We start from the raw sequence: 23,169 nt of genomic DNA, 5'->3' as shown, positions 1-23,169 counted from the left end.
GACCTCTAATGAAATGTCCTGGAAAAAGAGGACCTCTGGTTGAAATGTCCTGGAAAAGGAGGACCTCTGGTTGAAAAGTCCTGGAAAAGGAGGACCTCTAATGAAATGTCCTGGAAAAAGAGGACCTCTGGTTGAAATGTCCTGGAAAAGGAGGACCTCTGGTTAAGATGTCCTGGAAAAGGAGGACTTCTGGTTGAAATGTCCTGGAAAAGGAGGACCTTTTGTCCCCCCTGGTTGAGATGTCCTGGAAAAGGAGGACGTCTAGTCAGCCCTGGTAAGCATGCAAGAGAGAGAGAGAGAGAGAGAGAGAGAGAGAGAAAAAGAACCCTGCTGCTCTCCCAAGGTAGATGCAAGAGGGTCCCCGCGCATGCGCTCTCTCTCCCTTGCCGCGGCGCCCCCTCCCTCCTCCTTCCCTGCCTTTCCCTGGGAGCCCATGACGTCAGACCAGGCAGGAGGCGGCGCGAGCTCCACCAGGCGGCCGAGGCTTTTTCTGCTGCTGCTGCTTTCTGCATGCAGACTAGGGAGGCAAGCAGGCAGGCAGGGGAGCCCACTCTTGCACAAAGCGCATCCTCTCCGCTGCACCACCTGGGAGGGAGGGGGGTGAAAAACAGAATAGCTGGGGCTGCTCCCTTCCCTCTCTTCTTTTCTTCTTCCTTTCTTCCTTTGGATCCATAAGAAGCCCTCTTTCTTTCCTTCTTCCCTGCTGTCCCTCCCCTCCATGCACCATCATCCTTCATGGCCATGAGCCTTCTTGCAAGGACCCTGGCTTCTCTCTAATCCCTTGCACCAAGGGCTGGGGAAGGGGGGGTGTTCCTCTTGCTGCTACGCCCCCATCTCTCTCCTCTTTCCCCCTTTTCCTCCCTTTCTTCTCTCCTCCTGCATGCAAGCTCCTTTTCTGGCTCTCTCTCTTTCTCCCCTCCCCAGCCCCTTTTTCCTTTTTCCCTTTTAGAGAGGAGGAGGAGGAGGAGGAGGAGGGAAGAGAGGGGCTTTTCCTCCCCCCCTCCAAGCCCTCTTTCTGTGGATGGGGAAAGGATTGAGAAGGAAGGAGTGAAGGAGAAGGAGGTGCTGCTGGTGGAAGAGGAGGACAAGGCAGCTGTGCCTGCTGCACCTCTTTGCCTAGAGAGAGATCTGCTCTTTTCCCTTCATTTTTCCATTTTTGCACAAGCCATGGTGGCCCCCAGGGCAGGCAGGAGGGGGGCCTTGCTGCTCTTGGTAGGATTTCTGCACACAGTAGTAAGGATCGCCCCTGGTTTTGCCCTTGAAGGTGAGTTATTGGAAACCTTTTCTCTCTTCTCTCTCTTTCCCCCCTTCCTTTCCCTTCCATGCCTCCTTCTCCTCTCATGGAATTATAGTAGAGATCAGCCTGATGGTCAGGTTGTCTTCTTGCAGCTCTCCCTCTATGGTTTTTTTCCTCTCTTTCTTTGGTGGCTTGCAGCAAAAGGAAAAGAAAAAAAGGGGGGAATGGTGTATGTGTGTGTTTTGGTGGGGAGATGAATCCATCAGATGCTGAGCAGTTTGGAAACAAAGCTGCATTAAAATATTCCAGAGCCACAGGGAGGAGGAGGAGGAGGAGTGCATAGAGAGAGATGGGAGTGTTGCATATTTTGCATTTACTCCCCTGCATGGTGTATTATTATTATTGTTGTTGTTTACTGCCTGCTCATGCCAAGAAAATGCTATATGCATTTTTTTTTGTTCCCTTTGCCCAAGAGAGAATGGTGTGTGAATGTGAAGATGTTTGTGTAAAGGATCAGTGTGGTCAGTTGTTTTGGATGGGTGGGGATCCAGGCTGTAAAATCACTGTCAGGTTCTGAAAAGGAAATCTGGAATGAGAAAGCTGGGTGCAACAGTCAATGGAGGGGACATTGTGGAAGTCTGCCAGCCACAATGTGCCTTAAAAACATAGCTGCATCCACAATGCAATCCTATACATGTCTGCTTAGAGGAAAGCCGGGTTGAGTTTAGTGGGACTTGCTCCCAGGTAAGTGTGTCTATAGGATTGCAATAGCCACAGTCCAATCCTATACATGTTTACTTGGAAGAAAGCCCAGTTGAATTCAATGGGACTTACTTCCAGGGAAGTGTGTCTATGGGATTGAGCAGCCACAATGCAATCCTATACATATTTACTTAGAAGAAAGCCGAGTTGAGTTTAGTGGGACTTGCTCCCAGGTAAGTGTGTCTATAGGATTGCAATAGCCACAGTCCAATCCTATACATGTTTACTTGGAAGAAAGCCCAGTTGACTTCAGTGGGACTTATTCCCAGCTAAGTGTGTCTATAGGATTGCAGCAGTCACAATGCAATCCTGTACATATTTACTTAGAAGAAAGCCCAGTTGAGTTCAGTGGGTCTTGCTCCCAGGTAAGTGGGTCTATGGGATTCCAGCTTATGGAAGTCTTGAAGATCGTCATGGTTTCTCCAGACCTTCTAGGTTTTTGGTTTTTTGAGATTTTCTTTTTTAAAAATGCATCTCCTGATTTTACGTGGGCACTTTTCACATTTCCCTGTGTTGCCATGGTGTGCCAAGCAGTGGAAGTAGTTGCTCCTGTTGCACCCAGCTTCCTTTTCCTTTCCGGTTCCAATCAATAAATCATTTGTTCAGGTTTCTCGGCTCCCAGCCTGCTTCCTTGACAATGATGGTTGTGGCCTTCCCAACCACATTCCCCCAAGGAGACCCCTACCTCTCGCTGGCAAGAGACCAAAAGCCATCAAAGGAGGGATTGCAAACCCTCTAAGAAATGAAATATGTGAATTTCTGAAATATGTAGATTTCTGGGATTGGGGGTGCGATGACAAGGTGGGCAAGAATTCATGTTTCATCTACCATCCTAGAGCTGGAGACGTCTAGCTTGAGGTGTGAAGCAATTTAAAGGCTGTGGGATCTGAGCTGTAAAGTGCTTCTGTAAGACAAATGGGCCCCAGTGCCGCCTCATTCCCTCCCCACCAGTCAAAAGGAGAGGCTGCACTGCGCCCTGGATGCCATGACGTAGCAGAGACCAGAGACAGCAAGGTAGAGTTCAGAGGTATTTTTTTGCAAGATGAAAAGATCATGCATCCGAACAACCTCCCCCCCTTTGTTTTTGAGGATGAGGAAGAGTCCGTGGAGGTGTGAGGAATCTTTTAGTTATTGCAGCAAGAACAACAACCACAGCAAAAAGCTTGTGGATTATCAGCGGGGGTTGAGGAATGTGCATATTTACTCTGCTGATGACATGTGGAACTTAAGCATGAAGAAAGGGAGAACAGGCACAGAGTATGCCTGTCCTGTATTAAACTGGAGTGATGTCTACCAACTGGATTTTGGGTGTATTTTTTTTGTACCCAGTCCTACACAACAATATTGGGCAAGGAGAGGGTTCATGTTCATTTTTTTTCTCTGATAAACCTATACACACACTTTACATCACCACTGGATTTTCCCCTGTTTGCCACTGACTGTTAAAAGCTGTCAGGATGTCACTGTACCTGAATGGGCTCTTGTGACATTGGCAATTAAACCCCTCTTCCCAAAAATTAAAAAAATGAGAGAAAGAGAAGCTTTCCTTCAGAGTGTTTGCTAGGATTTCTCACTTTTTTATGCGTGAGTCATAAGGTATTTCTTCCAGGCTCTGTTTTTTGAGGCATGGAGCGTTCCACTTTGGCCCTGGATGCCTGTGTTGAAGAACAGGAGTTGCTTGCTTTCTTTAAAAGAGTAGGACATATGCCCTTTACATGGTTTTCTCTGTACTGTTTGGATGTAAATGTTTTGAAGTAGTGACTCCCTAGAGATTAATCAGAGTTAGCTCATTTCACTGAAGAGGAGACAGTTGACTTCTGAAATGCGTAAGCATTGTGGAACAGTGGTGGGAATAACAGGTCTGTGGGAAAGGGGTGGAAAAGGTGATACTGCACAGTGACTTGCACAGAGCATGAAGGCATTTATACAAACTTCAGGGCAACTTGTGAATGAGCCATGATTGAGTAATCTATCATTACTGCATGGATTCTAAAACTCAGCAGTTTTATTTTAAAGTCTGTTTGCTCCTTGGTTTCCTCCTTTGCTTGCAAAGATCAGCATTTCTTCCTTACCATCATCACTCCTTCAGGTCTTCTGTAAACTGGTGGCCTACTCTGCCTTTGGGTGGTATCCATCGTTAGTTTAGGCCTTAATTTTGCAAAGCAGTTAGTCCTGGCACTAATGTTTCTCATCTCTGGCTGTCGCAGACCTCAGTTATGCAGCATATCAGACATGTTCTGAGGAAGCAACAGATGTGCAGAGATTATGACAGAGGGCCATGAGGCCAGAAAGAGTGCAACTCCCAGACATATTTGAGTGCTCCCTTACTTTAGAAATTAACCACTGTAGTCAGTTTCCCCTTTTGGGAAGGGCTCTTTCAAATGTTTGCAAATTTATGGTCATTGTCCTGCCTTCCACAATCCAAGCATACATCTTACTCTTGGCTTTCAAGTGCTGGTCATCCAGGAACCCTTTCTTGCGGCTTTGGCTCTTTTTCACACCCTTCTGGTTTAATCTTAACAGGCCTGCAGCATTTAGATTTCTGCCCTTCCTCATTTTGCCTTCAGTGCTGTTCTGTTTTCCCAGATTTTGTTCGCTGGGATCTCAGCTTATCTGTGTGTAGTTTTTCACTTGTCCTATTTGCCTGGCTGCTTTCAAGAAGGACTCTGTGCTTCCTTTTTGGCTTGCTTTTTAGCTTTCCTTGCTCTGTGGCTGATGGATTGAGACACTGCTTCGCCAGTATGTCCATAAGAGTATCTGTTCCTGAATAAGGCAGAACGTCTTGTAGCTATGCACAAAACATTCCTGTTACAGAGGAAGATCCAGAATTGAAATGAATGTGTAATATAATAGAACCATAATGAGCAGCCATTGTGCAGCGCAGGAAATGGCAAAGTGGCACAGGAATACAGTGGGGTTATGACTTGTAAGAAGGCTCAGATGTTACTGACTACAGGCTTTTACGTCTTAGCTAGCTACTGGGGACGTGAAAAGCATATATCTAGGGTGGGGAGAACTGGTTTAAAGATATCTGGCTAAGATTCATTGTGGGATGGTAGCAGAAACTGCTTTGGAAAGTAGGGCAACCATATGTATGTAAAGGGCTCTTGTAGCACCTTTGAGACTAACTGAAAGAGAGAAGTTGATAGCATGAGCTCTCTTAGACTTGGGTTTACTTCTTCAGATTCGTGGGTTAGAATGGAAAGTACAGGGGCAGACCTGTTTAGCAGTCTCTCTGTGAGAATGTCCACAGGAATGCAAAATTTGTGCATGTCAGGATGAAGTGTTAAGTTCAGTTTTAATTATGGTCCTTGGGTGAAAAGGCAGGAGGAAGGATGTTATCTAAAGCTAAGGTTAGTAGATAACCATATGAATGAGTATTGGGATGTAGTGGGGGGGGGCATCAAGTAGTTACTAACCTCCTGGCAAAAGTTCAGTGCCATACCTAGTGTTAACAACAGCCACCATAGTTTAGTGGGAGCTTCTCCTGCACAAGCTGCATTGATACAAATGGGGCTGCACCAACAGAGGCTCTGTTCTCTTTCAGTGTGGCTTATGAAAGGGGTGGAAAAGGTGGTATTGGATGGTGCCTTCCACAGAGCATGAAGGCATTTATAGAATAAACCTGTTGGTCCCCCCCCCCCCCCCACTGGATTGAAAACCTACATGTCATCATTGCCTTTCTATTTGTTAGTTTATTTTTTATAATATGGCAAATAAATAAATAAATAAATAAATAGCGGTGACTCTGTACTGAATCAGGCCAGTGATTCATCCAGTTTGGTGAGGGCTGCTTTTGAAGGCAGCAGCTGTCCAGGGTATCAGTCAGGTTTTTCCCAGTTCTAAAATTTGAGACCCTTTAACATGAACCATACCTGGGATTTTATAGATGGAGAGCATGTGTCATCTTGAAACTGGGTTGGCATTTTTCATTGGCTTGTGCAACCTCACAAACAAGCAGCTGATCTCTTTTCGTTTCTCCTCTTCTGGCTCCGCCATCGGGTAAGCTTTTATAATTGCTTTGTAGACAGTGCCTAAGATTCATTCATATAAAAATACCCACAACAGATCCATCAGTGTTGAGCAAAGCACTGGGTCATGAGGTATATAATGTTGTGCCACTGTTGCTCAGGCATTAATTAGGCTGAAACTTCTGGAGCCCTTTGTAAAAAGTTGCTGAATCGACATGTTCTGGAAACAGAAAAGGAGAACCTGAGTTTCTTAGAATTCAGATATGGAAGCTGGAGCCTTAAGTCACACAGGTCCAAAATGCACTGAAGAAATAATCCAGTTTGAGACAGCTTTAACTGCCCTGGCTCAGCGCTAGGAAATCCTGGGAATTACATTTTATTGTGGCACCAGAGCTCTCTTAACAGAGAAAGCTAAATGTCTCACAAACTATAGTTCCCAGAATTACCTAGCACTGAACAGGGGAATTAAAGTGGTCTCAACCTGGATTATTTCTGCAGTGTGCTTTGGACCAGAAATGACATACAGTGCATCTTTAGTAGCCCAAAGCAGACAATCCTTAACTTAGCCCAGCTTTGAAAAGGTGTGAGACTGATCCCAAGCACATCAACATGTTTGTTTGTTTCAGAGTCATTTACTTGCAAGCAAGCTTTATAAAGCTGAAGTCTTAAGGGCTACCTTGTCACCTAAAAATCCAGTGTATGGTTTCTCACAGTTCAAATTGGAGAGTTCCAGAATCCCTCAGCTAGTGTGGATGGTGGGTTGACAGTCTGGATGGTTCAGGAAGTAGCTGATTGCATTCTTACGAAATTACTATTGAGCAGTGGTTTCCAGCTTTTGCTTGTCCATTTGTTTTGGACTTCAGATCCCAGAAGCCACAGCCAATTTGGCCAACAGTCAGGAAAAATGGGAGCTGAACTCTAAAATATATGGAGGACCAAAGACTGGAAACCACTGCCATAGAGTGTATACCATGCTCCTTTCTAGCATAAGGTAGGCAGTTTTTCCAATGGGGTTTATTTTATATTTTGAAAGGGGAAAAAAAGCCAGAAGACTTTATTTGCAAGATGATTTATTTGTTGAGCTGTTGCTTTAAGCCTTTGGTTTATGCTCTTTAGACTTCATTGCTACAGACTCAAGAATGGAATTGCACTTGACTGGAAGCCAGAAGAAAAGAGAGCCTTCTGTGAATACTCAGGCCTAGTTTAAAAGTATATTTCTGTCCTCCTTTCCTTTTTCTTCAGCTGAAGAAGTATAAACTAGTCTGACGGCTGGTTATAGTTGCTGCCGCCCTAAATCTTATATAACATGACTGGGTAGGTGTGAGGGGGTGTGTGGATTATTATATATGTGAACCAGGCAACATTATGGTGTGCTGCGTGTAAGTACTTGCCAGTCTTCCATGACTGTGTCTCTACACTGTAGAAGAGGGCAGAACTGGCTTGTTGATCTATACCATACAAGCCATGTAAAGTAACCAAATTAAAGTCATCAGAATGCTTTCTTTAAATTAGGCTTTTCTGGTCACTATCGAAAAATAATTGGCACAGATTTTGGGGAGGAATGCCTGGGTTCCCCCATGAGCTGAAATTTGTTCATGTGGCTCATATGCTACTTGTTGTACGCCCCTGATCAATAGGAATATTTTAAGACAAATACAGCATGCCTGTGCCATATGCAGGCACACCATACGCAGCTTTCAGCTTATGCTGAAAGCTGCATGCCGGAGGAGGCAATGGTGTGTGCACCGCACCGTGAGCACAAACCCCATCAATGGGGCTCCAGCATATGCGGTATTTCCCTTACACAGGGGGGGGGAGAGCACTCTGGAATGGATCCCTGCATAAGGGAAGGGCGCACTGTATACTGAACTGGTGGTCTGAAACCTTGCATGGTTCGGTACTGACTCTTCCACAATTTATGTAGCTCTTATATTAGGGATAGACATTTAATAATATTAACTGACAACAAAAAATCATCCTAAATAACCAGAAAATTGAAATAAGTCAAAGAGTTCCTAAACCTTGGTTCAAATATTAATTAGAATGGCGATTGCAGTCAAGAAATCAGAAGGAGACTAGGAATGGGAAGGAGAGCTATGAAAGAACTGGACAAGATCCTGAAGTGTAAAGATATTTAGAATTGTCTTAAATTGTCGTATTCCCCATCACCATGTACGGGTGTGAGAGCTGGACAGTGAAGAAGGCTGATGGAAAGAAAATCAACTTGTGAGAAGTGCTGCTCAAAAAGAGTACTGAGGATACTGTGGGTGGCTAAGAAGATGAACAAAGCAGTCTCAGAACAGATTAAGCCTGAATTCTCCCTGGAGGCCAAGATGATCAAATTGAAGCTATTGTACTTTGGCCACACAACGAGAAGAAACTAATCATTAGAAAAAAGACAGTAGTGTTAGGAATGGTAGAAGACAGTAGAATGAGAGGAGGACCCTGTGTCAGATGGTTAGACTTGATCAGGGAGGCCACAGACCTGAGCCTGAAGGACTTGAGCAGAGCAGTGGAGGACAGGGGTCTTGGAGATGCCTCATATAGGGTCGCCATGAGTCAAAGTCAATGAGTTCAGTTAGTAACAACACTTAACAGCAGGGAGGCTCAAACAGTTTCTGGGCCCTTCCTGTCTGGGAACTGAGCATAGGTTTTGATCTCTGGGATCTCCATCTCCTCAGCATGTGAAGCATCTCAGTGGCTTGGCGAAAGAAACACCAGAGGTAGTGATAATCCTTTTTCCTGGATGCACCACCTCAGACTCTGGGCAGGGGCAAGGGTGGCATGCCTCCTTGCTCCCCACCTTTTCTTTCTTTGTTTCTTTCTTCCCTTCTTTTTGTGTGACATATAGTTCCCACCACCATCACATTCAGTGAAACAGTCCAGGAGAAGGTTTATCATTTTGTCTGCTGTATGTGTGAAATTAGGTCTGAGGCAGGCAAACACTTTACCTTTCAGCTACCTTGCTCTCTGTTGTTATCCACTAGAACGTGTGTGTCCATGCATGCATTCCAGTCACTTGTTGACCTTTGTGATCCCATGAATTTCATAGTGTTTTCTTAGGCAAGGAATACTCAGAAGTGGTTTACTATTGTCTTTTTCTGAAATATAGCCTACAGTACCTCGTCTCCTTTGATGATATCCTATCCAGGTACTAACCAGGGCAGACTGCTTTGGTTCCAAAATTAGATGGTGCCCTCAGGATATTTAGGTCCTAGGTACTACTACAGATGCTGTATCTGTATCAGAATGTATTTATTATATTGTTTTAATGGCTTTCCTCCAAGGAGTGAAAGGCAACATGTATGCTGGTCTTTTCCCTTTTTATTTCCAAAACCCTTGAAGTACAGGAGGCTGCCAAAGAGACTGACTGGTCACTCATTAGCTTTGTGGCTAAGGAAGGATTCAGCATTGGCCCAGTTGGATTCTGATGCTGACTGCTACTTTCTTTTCCCTGTATCTACTCACACTAATGGGTAGTTAAGGTGAATGGGGAAGAATTCTTCCAGAAACCCTGTTGCTGTTTGTGTTGATAGGAAAGAAGCTAAAGAACAATTGGCTCATGTTTCAATTGAAGTATGAGCGACATATTGGATGGAACCAAAGTTGTTGGTCCTGTAGACCTTGCTGAGTTCCAAATATGGGTCTTGTAAAAATGAATTGTTGAGAGTGATGGCGAGCATCTGACCTTCCAAATGTCATTGGACTTTAGTTCCTCTCATGATTCATCTTTGGTTATGGTGTTTAGGAAGTTGATTGGAGTGGAAGTCCAGCAACATCAGAAGAACCACAGTTTCACTGTTCCTGGATTACAGTTCTACATGGTCCATTTAAGAATGCTGGATCCAGTTGCCTTGCTTTGCTCTGTGATCCACTGTGGTACATTGGTTAGTAATGGTCACTTCAGAGGAAAGAAATAGGAATAAAGAAACCTTAAAGTTTAATTATTGATTCCTTAAATATTTTTCTTTCTGCACTATTATTCGCTTCCGGGCGCAATATAAGGTGTTGGTGATGACCTATAAAGCCCTAAATGGCTTGGGCCCAGGATACCTGAAGGACCGCTTCTCCCCGTACATTCCGCCCCGCACCCTCAGAACATCTGGGCAGCAACTACTTAGGGTTCCCGGGGCGAGGTTTGTCTCCACTACCAGGAGGACATTTTCCATCGCCGCCCCGGCCCTTTGGAACACGCTGCCCACAGAGCTCCGCTCAGCTACCTCCCTGGCCCAATTCAGATGGGATCTTAAGACCTTCCTGTTCAGGACTGCATTCCCTGAATAAGGTCCTATAGGCCTCCCCCGCCGCACTGGCAACGGGACTGGCTAACCTGGGGCCTTTTGTTTTTATGTTTTCTGTAATATTGTAATTGTTGTATGGTGTATGATTTTAATGTTTATTCTCTATTGTATTTTAACTACTGTAAACCGCCCTGATCTGATGGAAGGGCGGTATATAAATAAAAATTTTATTATTTTATTATTATTATTTATTATGGCATTCCACCACCTCTTCTTGTTGCTTTTGCTCTTGGATACAGAGTTGTTGTGTACCTCTGAGTTGTTTCTGACCTATGGCAACCCTAAGGTGTTGAACCCTAGTTTCCCAGAGTCCCTAGTCCAACACAAGACCTTAGAGTAAGACACAGTGTTAGAGGCTGAGGTGTTTTAGCAAGAAGGGCAGACAGTTAACTATGTGTGCCATTTGAAGTAGGAATAAAATGTGTGCATGTTGCTTTTTGTTCTTTCCTCTCCCCTTTTGGAGGGATCCCATTAGGGATCTGGAGCATAATAATCCTCTACAGCTTTAGGCGGTTAGGTTATGTGACTTCAATGTTGGGACTGCAACTCCCACCAGCCCTAGCCAAGGGGTAGTAGTCCAACAACTCATGAAGGCCCATTGACCATTTTTTAAAAAAATAAGTAAGGATGGTAAAATTGTGTTTTGGGTGTCATACACTGGCACACCAGTATATTTGTTCAGGTACTAAAATTGGATGGCTTGTGGCAGCCTGTTCTGAATGCTCTTGGTATTTGACAGTGAGTCTTCTCCTTCTCCCAGCATTGTGCTTTGAGAATTGTTGTATATTTAATAGATTCCCAGATGAGGTGGTATTAGCTGGGTTGACTCATCCCACATACCCATATAACTGCTGCCATGTGGAATGTGTTTATCTGGTTAGACTAGGTGATGAGCCCTCTCCTCCTGTAATTCTGGCATTGAGAGAAGGCATTTTAAACTAACTAGTGTCTGTCCAAATGGACATCCAGACTTGGCTTTTGAATACTCAGTTGAGACAAATGGACATGCTTAATTTAATCAGTGAACTGCATGATGCCCACACCTTTTCTTATTCCCTTTGCAAATTGCTTCAAACCTAATATAAAAACATTGTTCAAATAGATACCTTTTGTGATCCTTGATCAGTTGTATTTTTAACCTATTTTACTAAGCTTTCATGAGAATTTTAGGTTTTTCGTCTTTTTAATTCAGGTATTTTCTGGTGGTGGGATTGCTAATAAAAATAACTTGGGTACTGATGTGTGTAAATGTATTTTTAGCTTTGCATTGACTTTCTCCTTTTAAAATAAAATAGTGTATGCTGTGTGCCTTCAAGTTGTTTCCAACTTATGGTGACCTTACCATTGTTTTTTTTTTTGCAAGATTTGTTCATATATATGAAACATCAGTGAATTTCGTGTTCAGACTTGGGTCCCATCTTCAAGATATCTCATTATTTATTTGCAGATATTCCAATATCCAAAAACAAAACAATAGAAAATACCTCTGGTCCCAAGCATTTCGGATGAGGGGTACACAACCTGTATTTGTCAAGTAGCAATGAATTATTATCCAGAAAAAAGGAAATAAAAGTAATTTAGCCCTTATGATTTTCTTTTGTAATATCTTCAGTAAGCTTAAATGCAGTGTCCCAAAATGCCCTCCCCTTTGGGCAATTTATCCACATGTGAATTAGCGTACCTTGCTCTCTGCATCTTCTCCAGCAAATCTTTCATCTCTCCACAAAAGGGAAAGTTTGGAAGGTCAGTAGTGCTACCTATATATAATCTTACAAACACTTTGCTTCATCTTTGTGGCTATTGAACAAAATGGTGGGTTAGTCCATAGCTTTGCTCAAATCTCAAACTGGATAACTACATTTAGATCTATGCCCCAGGAATTCTTATCTGGAGTCATACCCATTTTACCTTCTTTAACTAATGAATTATAAGTTCAAACCCCTCATTGCTAGTTGGGGAATTGTACAGTTCAACTGAAATTCTGATAATTTCTTCGGAGGTCCCTGAAATTTGGACCAGTCATTTGTTTTTTAAGGGAAGAAGTACTGGTAACCCCTGTAACATTCGACCCTGTAACATTTTCCTCAAAAAAGCTTGACCTCAATTGGAAGATTACGGCCTGAACATTTTGCTGGAATTTCACAGTCAATCTTTAGCGGAAACTAGCCTGCCTGGCTTTTAGAATGCAATCATGAGTTGAACGGCTTAAAAGAAAAGCATGTTTTATTTCATTTTCTCTGAATTGTACTATTAATTAATAAGTAACAGCCTTCTGCACACTAAACAGTGTTCGTTGATTATGTGAATGAGCTACCAGTTCCAGGATTTCAATGCTCCAGTTGCCCTCGTATGTGGAATAGTTGTTTATGTTTTTGCAAAATGCAGGAAAGGAAACTGGAAGCTTACTGGAAATTGAAAACAGGTTATATATATATATATATATATATATAGAGAGAGAGAGAGAGAGAGAGAGAGAGAGAGAGTGCAGTAAAAGGTACTGCTTGTGTATTTGTCCTTATCTTTTTCAGAGACTGTGCAAGACATTACAATGCCTGAGAGCCAGAATCCAAACATTGGCCCCTATGGTAGTAAACATTTAATAATAGGTTAAACAATTGATAATTGGCTGCCTTTTAATTGTATCCCTAGATCTGCCTACTGAGAATATTTACTTCACCTCTGCTTAATAGCAGAGCCTGGCCTATTCTCTGTAAATAAAAGGATTAGTCTTAATAATAATAAATACTAGTGAAAATGAAAAAAGGCAGGGAAGTATCAGGAATATGTGTAGAGGAGGTTGTATGGATATTTTAGGATTATAATTTAAGCCCTAATTTTGGAGAAAGAGTGGGATGTGAATAAAGCTTAGTACAGCCATGAAGGAAGAATAACCTCTGAACTTGTTTAGAAATGGTAAGATACTACATCTGCTTAGGCATGATAGAAGTGTGAAATATTTTGTAACGGTACAAACATAAATCAGATAATGAGATGTGAGGACACATGAGTTCAGTGTTTCTTCAGGCTATAGTTTCCTGCGTATGTTGTGAGATCTGTGAATGAAAGTACTGGTAGATGTTCATTGCAGGATCATCCTGCAAGACTGAACGTTAGTGTGAATGTGTGTACCTGTGTCATGTTGATGTTAGCTTAAAGGGTGAGCAAACTTTGTTGTTGTTGTGTGCTTTCAAGTCATTTCTGACTTGTGGTGACCCTAAAGCGAGTCCTATCATGGGCTTTTCTTGGCAGAATTTGTTCAGAGGGGGTTTGCCTTTGCCTTTTTCTGAGGCTAAGAGAGTGTGACTTGTCCAAGGTCACCTGGTGGACTTGACCCATGGAGATTGGAATCCTGGTCTCCAGAGTTGTAGTCCAACACTCAACCAAACCAGCTCACCACCCCCCAAAATCCAGAAGCCCTTCAAATTTGAAGGCCTTTGGTGCAATCTGTTTAGCCTAAGGCCTTAGCATTGAAACTGGAAGCATATTTACACTGCAAATACATAAAGGTTTGATATGGCTTCTCCCAAACACTCTTGAGTTGTGGTTTTGGTGAAGATTCTGAGGATCTTTGCTCCCCTTTCCCTTATAAACTTCAATCCCCAGGATTCCCACGGAAGAGCAAATAACTATGAAATGAGTAAGCCGGTAAAGAGTTCTGATGGCCTTGGATTGCTCTGCTCCTGCTTGCTAACTGACACACAAGCATGCACATCCTTCTTCCCTGCAATGAAATCTTTCTCTAATTGAAAGCCTTCTTTTCTCATGCAGGAAGCTTTCATTTGCTGCAGAAAGATGGCTGGATTCATTCCCTGCTTAGGCTGCCTTATACTGCTTGGGGTGGGTAGATGGTTAGCACAGAGCTGAGAGACAGGTAAAAAAAGACTGCTTCCTCATGAAAGAGAAATCTCTTTCCTCATCCTAATTGAATGTTTGTGCTACATGCACAAGATTGCACAGTCATGCTACATAGAAATTCATCTGAAACAACAATTGTCTCCTGATTTCAGATTAGAATTCCTCTATTAGCCTGCATTCGGTTATTCCCCCCCCCCCCTTCCCCCAGCTTTTAGAGCCTTATCACACAAGAAAACAAAGCAGAAACAGAGCTGGAGAGTAGTGGCTTTCTCTGTATCCTCCTGATGACATTAAAATAAAAGCATGTTGTTTTTTGTCGAAAATGTAGAAAAAAGATGTTTTTTTGCAACTGTCTCCTGCAGGAAGAGAACTGAAGTGCTACAACATCATGCAATAAGGCACTGAGAAAGCCACTATTCTCTGGCTCTGTTTTGACTTTGTTTTTCGTGCCAAAAGGTTTCGTCTTTCTCTCCTTTTCAGCATAAAATGGGGTCTTAAGATGGAAACAGCTTACGTTCAGTATCCTGGAGCATATACCCCTAGAAACACATCCCCAGCATCATTTTCGCATTGCCATGGAATGTTTCACTAGGAGACAGGGATCTATAGTTATTTCGTAGTGCCTCAAGATGGTGGTCCTGGAAGCTATGGTCAAAAGACTAAGATTGGTAGTATTTTCTCCCAGCACCGCATGAGAGATTCACTTTAGGGTTGTCATAGGTTGGAAACAACTTGAAAACATGCAACAATAACACAGCGTCATGGTCTGGGCTCAAGTGACCAGTGGATACCATCTATGATTCAAAGTCCATCCCGGTTTTCTTCGTGAGCAAAGTGGTTCCCAATAAATGTCAGGTATCAAAGTACAGAGGTTTAATTGAAACATTTACAAAAATCCCAACATAGTTAAAAAGGCAACATTTTAATGATTGTAGCATACTGTATATACTGTCTGATGGAATCATTGCTGTCCACACTTCCATAACCTCTGACACAAACGAAAGACCAAAACAGTTGGTAGCCTAGCCCTTGCTTCTGTTCTTGCTACTATTACAATCACTGTTACTCATGCTGTACTTCAAGGAGACCCAGCAGCCTAGTCTAACTACAGTGTTGGATCCTCATAAAATAGGAATGATTTAGGCTAGGTGGTTCACGGCTGAATAGCTCCCCCATCTCCTTCAGGAGAGGATCTGGCAGCCTCAAAGGGGAGATGCTTGGGACATGGAAATAATAGGAAATTCTCCTCTTTGATATACTAGATTTTGTGTCTTCTTGCTCCAGGCTTAAATAAAGTTCTGAGGCAGAGATTTCTCTAGATAAATGGATTAGAGTACAACTATACTACTAAAAAGCCTGAATCTTCATTGGGTATTAAAAAAAACTGTTGTTGTATTTCAATCTGTTGTCAAGAAATAATAATGATGATAATAACACCACCACCAGTACCAACAATAATAATGTGCCTTCAAGTCTAAGGTGAACCTATCACAAGATTTTCTTGGCAAAATTTGTTCAGACAGCATTTGCAATTGTCTTCCTCTGAAGCTGAGAAAGTGTGATTTGTCCAAGGCTACCCAGTGGGTTTCCTGGACTAAGTAATGATTTTGAGCCCTGGTCTCCTGGAGCTCTAGGCTAGTACTCAAACCACTATACCACTCTGGCTTTAGTGGAATTACTGTTAAATATGTGGTTTCCAGGAGTGTCTCACTTTCTTTGTCTCATTTATTCTCTCAAAAGCTCCATGAGGTCAGTCACTACTTTTTATAGTTACACCAACGGTGCTAACTTTCCAGAGTCAGTACCTAGCTAGGTAATTCTTAGGCCTCCAGTGGGAAAATATAACTTCAGGCTTGAATGATCTGTTGGTCTTTTTGAAAACAAATACAAAAACTTGAGTTCTAACACTGGAACCAGGTGTGAATAAGTGGCTCAGGTGAGAAGCCATATGCTGCAAAGTAAGTAACTGGCTGGCACTTCTGAGCAGACAGGCAGCCCAGGAACGTGTTAGTAGTACCAGAGCCAACCTCACAAGACCATTCATACACAGTTCCAATCCTGGTTCTTCCTCCCCACAAGCATTCTTTTTCAGCTGTCTAATTCAGAGGTGTGTCTGGGGAGTTTTAAAGTTGCGGCTGTCAGATGACCGATAAGAAGCCTGTGGTTATTTACTGCAGTCTGCTAGGAGTTACCCAGTCTATGTTTTGCCCACCCCTGAAGTACGGTGGGCCCTTGTTTTCTGCTGGGCTTTGGTTCCAGGACCCCCAAGGATAACCAGATCTGTGGATGCTCAAGACCCATTAAATATAATGGCATAGTAAAATAATGTCCCTAGGGCGCTGTAGAGACGGGCCCTATGGGGCGCCGTCGTTACGTGTGAGGGGCGGCGCTTCCAGACGCGACTCGCCCCTCGCACGTGATGAGGGCGTCAAAATGGCGGCGCCCTGTACATATGGGTGCCACCATTTTTACATGACAGACACATAGTATCCACACATCCTGGCGCCTTTGTGACACCGCAAGCCCACCATTGGCGCTTTGCGGTGTCACAAAGGCGCCCCAAGAAGAACCCGCTTTTTGTGGGTTCTTTTTACTCTATGACGGAGCCGCGTGGTTTGTCCACTGTGGCTCCCTTGCTGAGCAAACCAGGGCAGCGGGAGACCACCTTTTTTGGGTGGCCTGTATCCCGCCTTAGATAAAATGGCAAAATGAAGTTTTCCTTTTTGGAATTTATTCATTTTAAAAAAATATTTTAAAACTGTGGATACTGATAGTACAGTCAGCCCTTCTTATACACGGATTTTTTATACATGGATTCAAGCATACACGGTTTGAAAATGTTCCAAAAAAGTATAAATTTACCTTGATTTTCCACTTTTTATAAGGGACACCATTTTGCTATGTCATTATAGTTAATGGGACTTGAGCATACACGGATTTTGTTATACACGGGGGATCTTGGAACCAAACCCCAGCGTATAAGAAGGGTCCACTGTATTCTATTTCTTTGAAAGTGAGCTGCCTTTGGCTCTTCTGATGTTACTGAACTGCAGCTCCCATTATGCCTCACTTTTTTCTGTCCTGTATACCACTGATGAGAATTTCAGTCCCAACAACTTTTGGAATTGCTTATAGGTAGTTCTCTCCTGAATAAGTTGCCCACCCTTGTGTTTGCTGGTCAGGTGGAGAGCAAAAGGCTCTTACTTAATATTGCTGGAAAGGAGTGTTCCAAAGGGAAATGTGTTCCTTTTATGTAATGGTCTGCTGCTGCCCCTTATTCATATCCTGGAAAAGAGGTGTATTTTATAATGGACGTTACACAACATGGAGACTTAGATGTTCCTCTGTCTGTCTGTCTGTCTGTCTGTCTGTCTGTCTGTCTGTCTGTCTCTCTCTCTCTCTCTCTCTCTATATTGGTAGAAAGATAGATGATAGATTAGATATCTACCAAACAGTACAAATTAATAACAATTCAAAAGCTTTAAAAAGTGTAAATATATGCAATGGAAGTCATGCTTGCTTGTGTTTCTGCCAACTTCATTCAAGCCAGAATACATTGTTTGGTCTGAGGTTCTTGTCTTGATGAATTTGAGGGGGAGAATAGTATCAGCAGGAAGAACTTCATTCTATGGTAATTCAGGATGCAGTGTATAGATTTCTGGCACAAATGTCTGGGTTTAAGGGGTGAAATTCCTTTTAAAGAATTTCCCATATCTCTGGGCTTCACATGGAACAATTTGGACCAAATATATTTGAGGAGACCTTTAATTTTAAGAAGGCATGTGCTGTGCCAAAGTGTGCATCTGAAATAAAATGACGTGCCATGTTTTATTGTTGGGGAGGTACTATGACTTTGGAATAGTGCTGCCATTCAGTAAAACAATAGGCAGTTTTATTACTGATTTTTTGACAGGAGACATGGCAAAAGATTTTGAACCATTTCTAGCAGAAAGTTATCAAACTTTTTGTAGCAGTAGCTGTATGTGGGAGGATTTGCTTTCCCTTTAGTAACCCCTTTGCTTCTGCATTATAACATGTTTGCAGATACCATGCATAGGGGAGTTTGCAGATGCCATGCTGGAAAACAATTGGTCCATTTTATGACCAGATAGCATATGCAACAAATGCTGGATCCTGCATACCCTCAGGTTCGTTTAACATTATGTACAAGATAGAATCTATTATACTTGCCACATCACACTGGAGACTCATGTTCAATTTGTGGTGTACTAGATCTCCTAGATCTCTTTCACCTGTATTGTTGTCAAGCCAGGTGTCCCACATCCTATGTTTGTGCATTTCATTTTTCTCCCTAAGTGTCATACTGTACATTTCTCCTTACTTCATGGTATTACTCAATGGGCCTCTCATCCATGCTCAAAATGGAGGATGTTTTTAAATTCCTCCTAGACAGAAGGTTGAAATGTAGGGCATGTCCTGGACAAAGAAGACATCTGGTCACCCTGGGAACAGCAAAACAGCAGACCCAATTCTATCCATGCCTCCACCCAAACAACATATAGAGGACTATCATGCTTCCATTTCATGTGTATGGCTCAGGTCCAGGCCATTTGAAAGACTGTATGTCCCATTATGAGCCCATTACAGCTCAAACATCTGGAGATCCTCTATCCAACCAGCTCATTTTATGGAAACTCAAGCTCATTTTATGGAAACAAGTGAAAGGACATGTCTTGGTAGTTGCTTCCATACTTTGGAACTCCCTCCATAAAGAGACTAGGAGGACTCTTGCTCTCCTTCCTCCAACAAGAAAATATGTAATTTTTTTAAAAAAAATATTTTATATTTATAATATAAAAAGTAAAGTTCTGCCAGTTTTTAAGCCCTTTCTCACTATTATTGCTTATGTCATGCATTAAGCAAGGCACAGGGAGGCTGCAGTTCTGCTGAGCACGATGACCTGCTGTTTCTGTATTCCCGAATACTAATTCAAAATATGTATTTTGAAGCAATTAACAAACAGGATTGGAAAAATATATCATAAACAAAGTTTTTGACCTCTGCCTTCTTCAGTTCCTAAGATGCACATTAGGGATGCATCTGTACTATAGAAAAAAAGCAGTCTGAAACCACTCCAACCTCCATGGCACAGTGCCATGGAATTTAATTTGTAGTTTGGTGGGGCACCAGAGCTTTGTGACAGGGAAAGATAAATATCTCACAAAACTACAAATCTCGGAAATCCATAGCACAGAGTCATGGCAGCCAACGTGTTGTCAAATTGCTTTATTTTTGCAATGTGGATACGCTCTAGGTAACAATGTAGATCACTATGTTCCCACCATTGTTTAATGGGCAATGACAGTCCTGTTTTGTGGTAGAATTCACAAAGACCTATAACATTGTCACCTGGACCTTTGGAAAGAATGAACTGTCATGTTGGTGTGCTATGCTGGCTGAGGAGGAAGAAGCCTGTGAGCACAGGGGACATGGGGAAAGTCAGGCACTGGAGAAACGGACCGCACACAGCCAGCAGATTTGGCCTGCCTTTCCACAGCACCACTGTGTGATACTGGAAAAAGTGCAGCTGCTAGCATCGTACACCAAAATGTCTTTGGTCACTGTCTCCACATCTACTTGGAGCTACTTGCCATGCATAGTTTTCCTCCCTATAAGCAAAAAACAGCTGGGATTCAAATTGGCCCAAGGAAACAACTTTTTTGGGATTTTAAAAACTTTTTTTCTTTGTTCCAGACTGCACAGTATTGAGACAAAGATGGTCTTTTGTAGTTTTTTTGTCGGGGCAGGCCAAGGGGGAAGGACAAACTAATACAGTGAAAATGAAATGATGTGTTCAGATTGTCAGTAGGTTGGCCCCATTCAGAGGAAATTGAATCCATTCGTGGAAACTTTGGAATTCATTGCAATCAGGCAATTCAACTGTACAAAAAGTCTCTATTCTGCTTTATTTTTTATTTTTTTCTGATGATAATATTACTTCTGTTTTACCTTGTGTTTTCTGAGGCTGGCTGTTTAGATGGAAAAGACTTGTTTTTGCACAAACGCTTCTTTGTCCATTTTTATACTTCGCAATACTTGGAATTCTAACTGGAGTTACAGAAGGGAGAAACAGACTTTTACAGTGCAAGTTGTTTATCCTGGCCCTTAAGGGTTAATGTGCAATGATTGTTCTATAATACACAGTCACCATTATTTTGCAACCACAGGTAGGTTGATCAAATAATGGCAGAAAGAGTATTGAACCCTGAGTTGGCCTTCAGAGTTAATTTTTGTTTTGTTAAATAGCTTTATTACAGTTATAGTCCAGCCTCTATGGTTGAAAAGTAAAGAATTGCACAGTGAGCAGATACAATAAACAGGTGCCTTTATAGAAAGAGTATGGGTATGTGCGGAAAAACTTGGAATTCTAAAATGGCAAAGGGTTAACCCCCCTTTGTATACCAGACACCATGGAGTGGGCCAGTCCGCCATCACCCTGCCATATATTTTTCTTTAATAACTCATGGATGGTCAGACTATGAAATGTCTCTCTGTTGTACTGATTTCAATTTTGAATACCTTTCTGATTAGAAAGGCAAGATAGTGAGTAAATCAAAAAATAAAGTTTATCTATTGAACTTTGTGGCTGTGTGCAGATTTGAACCTAGGTGTCTTCCTTAAGCCAGTGTTGTACACTGGCTTTGAAAATGTTAAGCATAAAATGCAGTTTGACGCCTAGATATCAGGGACTTAACTGTCAAGATCCTGTAACACTGTGATTTTTGAAGGATGTTGTGTTTGAAAACTCATGCCCTCCTTCCTTTGGAAATTCTCACAAAATTCAACCATTCTTCACACACCTTGTTAAATGAACATGACACTGGATGAAACGATCATTGATCAGATCCAGCAGAGCTTTTCTTAGGCTAGGATTCTTAACTGTAGTTATGTAAAGGGGAGAATGCTACAGATATATATGGGAGTGTTTTGGACAACGCAGATAAAATAATTGAATACCATTTTTTAACAGTCATGGTGCCATTCTACAGAATCATGGTTGAGACAGAGTACACTATAATTCTCTGCAGCAGAGAATTTAAAAACCTCGCCAAGCTACAAATCCCAGTATTTCTTTCTTCCAACTTTTCTATATGTTGGGATTTTGATACTACGGAGGGCCACTCCATCAAGGGATTTATCCCTGTGTGCAATCTGAACTGTACGATCCAGGCATTACTTGATTTAGTATCTCTTTTTAGTGGCACTCAGGTCACAGAAACTCTGAACCTGAAGCCACAGCTTTGGAAATATTGCCTCAGTCATAAAACCCCTTTTCCTGTGATTTTAACTGTTCTACCCTGAATGTACTGACTTGTTAAAGGAACAGAACAAATTGTGCAAGGAAGCAAAAAGAATAATTCCACAGCTAGTAACTGGGTTGTAATAGTGAATCCCTTTCCCCCACTCCTTTTTGGGATGACTTAGCTAAATTTCAACCTTTTCCCAGAGATAACAGTCATTATTTTAAAAAACCACAGTAAGAGATTGCAAAAGAATCTGAATTGTTACCCATTTGTCTGTTTAAAAGAGACAATGATTTTGAACAATAATAAAGGCACGTTAAAGACCGCCCCTTTGGGGCGGCCTGTAGGCGCTCCTTTCCCCGGTGTATTGGGGCCTCAGCTGCCACAACGGCAGCCTCCGAGGCCCCGATCCGCTGCTTTCCGGGCCGTGAGGAAGGGGCAAAGGGCTGCTTCCCCGTGGCCTGTAAAGGGGTGGCCCCGAGGACACCTGATGGCGGTGGGGAGGAGAAGAAAGGGGCCCCTTTCTCCTCTGCGAAACGGAGCTCCTTCCGGGGCCGCGGAAAGGGTGCACTAAGTGTCCTCGCGCGGCCCCACTACGTAACAACAGCACCGCCTCGTTTGGAGGCGGCGTGGTCGTGACGTAGTCACGGCAGTGGCCATGTGGAACAGTTGCCGCCATTTTGTATGTACTGAGCATGTACTAGGGTTGGGGGGGTGCGGAAGTGCCGCCGCTTCCTAACCCTAGTACGTGCTCAGCACGTACTTTAAGGCCCGTCTGTAATGGGCCAAAGTTTCCCAGTGGGGTTTTTTTTTTTTTTGAGTGGGTGAAAGAGACAACTTTTTCTGGCCTAAAATGTTGGCATCTTTACTTCTTCTTGTATGGATCAGTACTCCCTGCTCAGTGTATCTCTTATCTTCTACGCCTCTATTTATGTAGGTCTAGTAGGAGTCCTTTAGGATTATATTATCTGTTCCTCTGGATTTTAACTTTTTATCTTGATACTCCATGGGCAGAGATATATTGTCTACTAATCTCATTTTGAGCATCAATAAAACACACGCCATCAAGAAAACTCATTTGGCCGACAGTGAACTAACAGCATCTTGTGGCATATTCAGGAACAATAGGTTTATTAAGCATAAACCTTAATTGAAATTAGCCCTAAAAACTCATTATATAGTAAATGATTAGCACATAAATCCTGTTTGTGTCTGTTCAAAAATAAATCCCATTGAGTTCAATGGCACTTATTCTCAAGTGAGTGCATGTAACATAATGGAAGTTAGTTAAATTGGACTTGTAAAAAGCTATCTGTCTTTGGCAAGGAAGAAATGCTTCTAGACAACCAAAAAAGGAAGCCTGCTGTTCCTTCCACCACAGTTTAGTCGTTGATGAGCCACAGATAACAAATAAGGATATAGAATCATAGAATGTTTAGAGTTGGGAGAAAGCTTGAGGCCATGTAGTCCAACTCTCGACTCATTTGCAAGAATCTGACTCATTTTTCACCTGCAATGGAGAAGAGCCCACCACTTCTGGGTCTATCTATTCCATTGTCAGACAGCTTTTACTGTGAGGACCACTTGGGTAGGGTTGCCAGAGTGGAAACTGGAGAAAGGTCCTGTAATTTTAATGATTGCTTACTTGTACATATAGAGAACCAGTGTGGTGTAGTGGTTTGAGTTATGGGCTTATGGCTCAGGAAACCAGGGTTCGAATCCCTGCTCAACCATGGAAACCCACTGGGTGACCTTGGGTAAGTCATGCTCTCTCAACC

The 23,169-nt window shown here is 42.6% G+C and overlaps 1 protein-coding gene across 5 annotated transcripts in view; it reads left to right on the top strand.

Moving 5' to 3' along the window:
• The first annotated feature begins 525 nt into the window (after positions 1 to 525).
• Positions 526 to 23,169, top strand: part of LRP1 (LDL receptor related protein 1) — a 387,970-nt gene continuing 365,326 nt past the window's right edge. For all 5 annotated transcript variants that reach the window (XM_089482386.1, XM_089482379.1, XM_089482373.1 and 2 more), the window contains exon 1: positions 526 to 1,264. In XM_089482386.1, coding sequence (XP_089338512.1) covers positions 1,168 to 1,264 — 97 coding nt within the window. In that variant the 5' untranslated portion in view covers positions 526 to 1,167. The remainder of the gene's footprint in view (positions 1,265 to 23,169) is intronic.

This window comes from Sceloporus occidentalis, unplaced genomic scaffold (genome assembly GCF_023333645.1).
Source record: "Sceloporus occidentalis isolate IW3139 unplaced genomic scaffold, rSceOcc1.0.p SCAF_1, whole genome shotgun sequence".
NCBI lineage: Eukaryota > Metazoa > Chordata > Lepidosauria > Squamata > Phrynosomatidae > Sceloporus > Sceloporus occidentalis.
The sequence above is the reverse complement of the archived record's forward strand: the minus strand, read 5'-3'. Positions and strand labels throughout refer to the sequence as shown.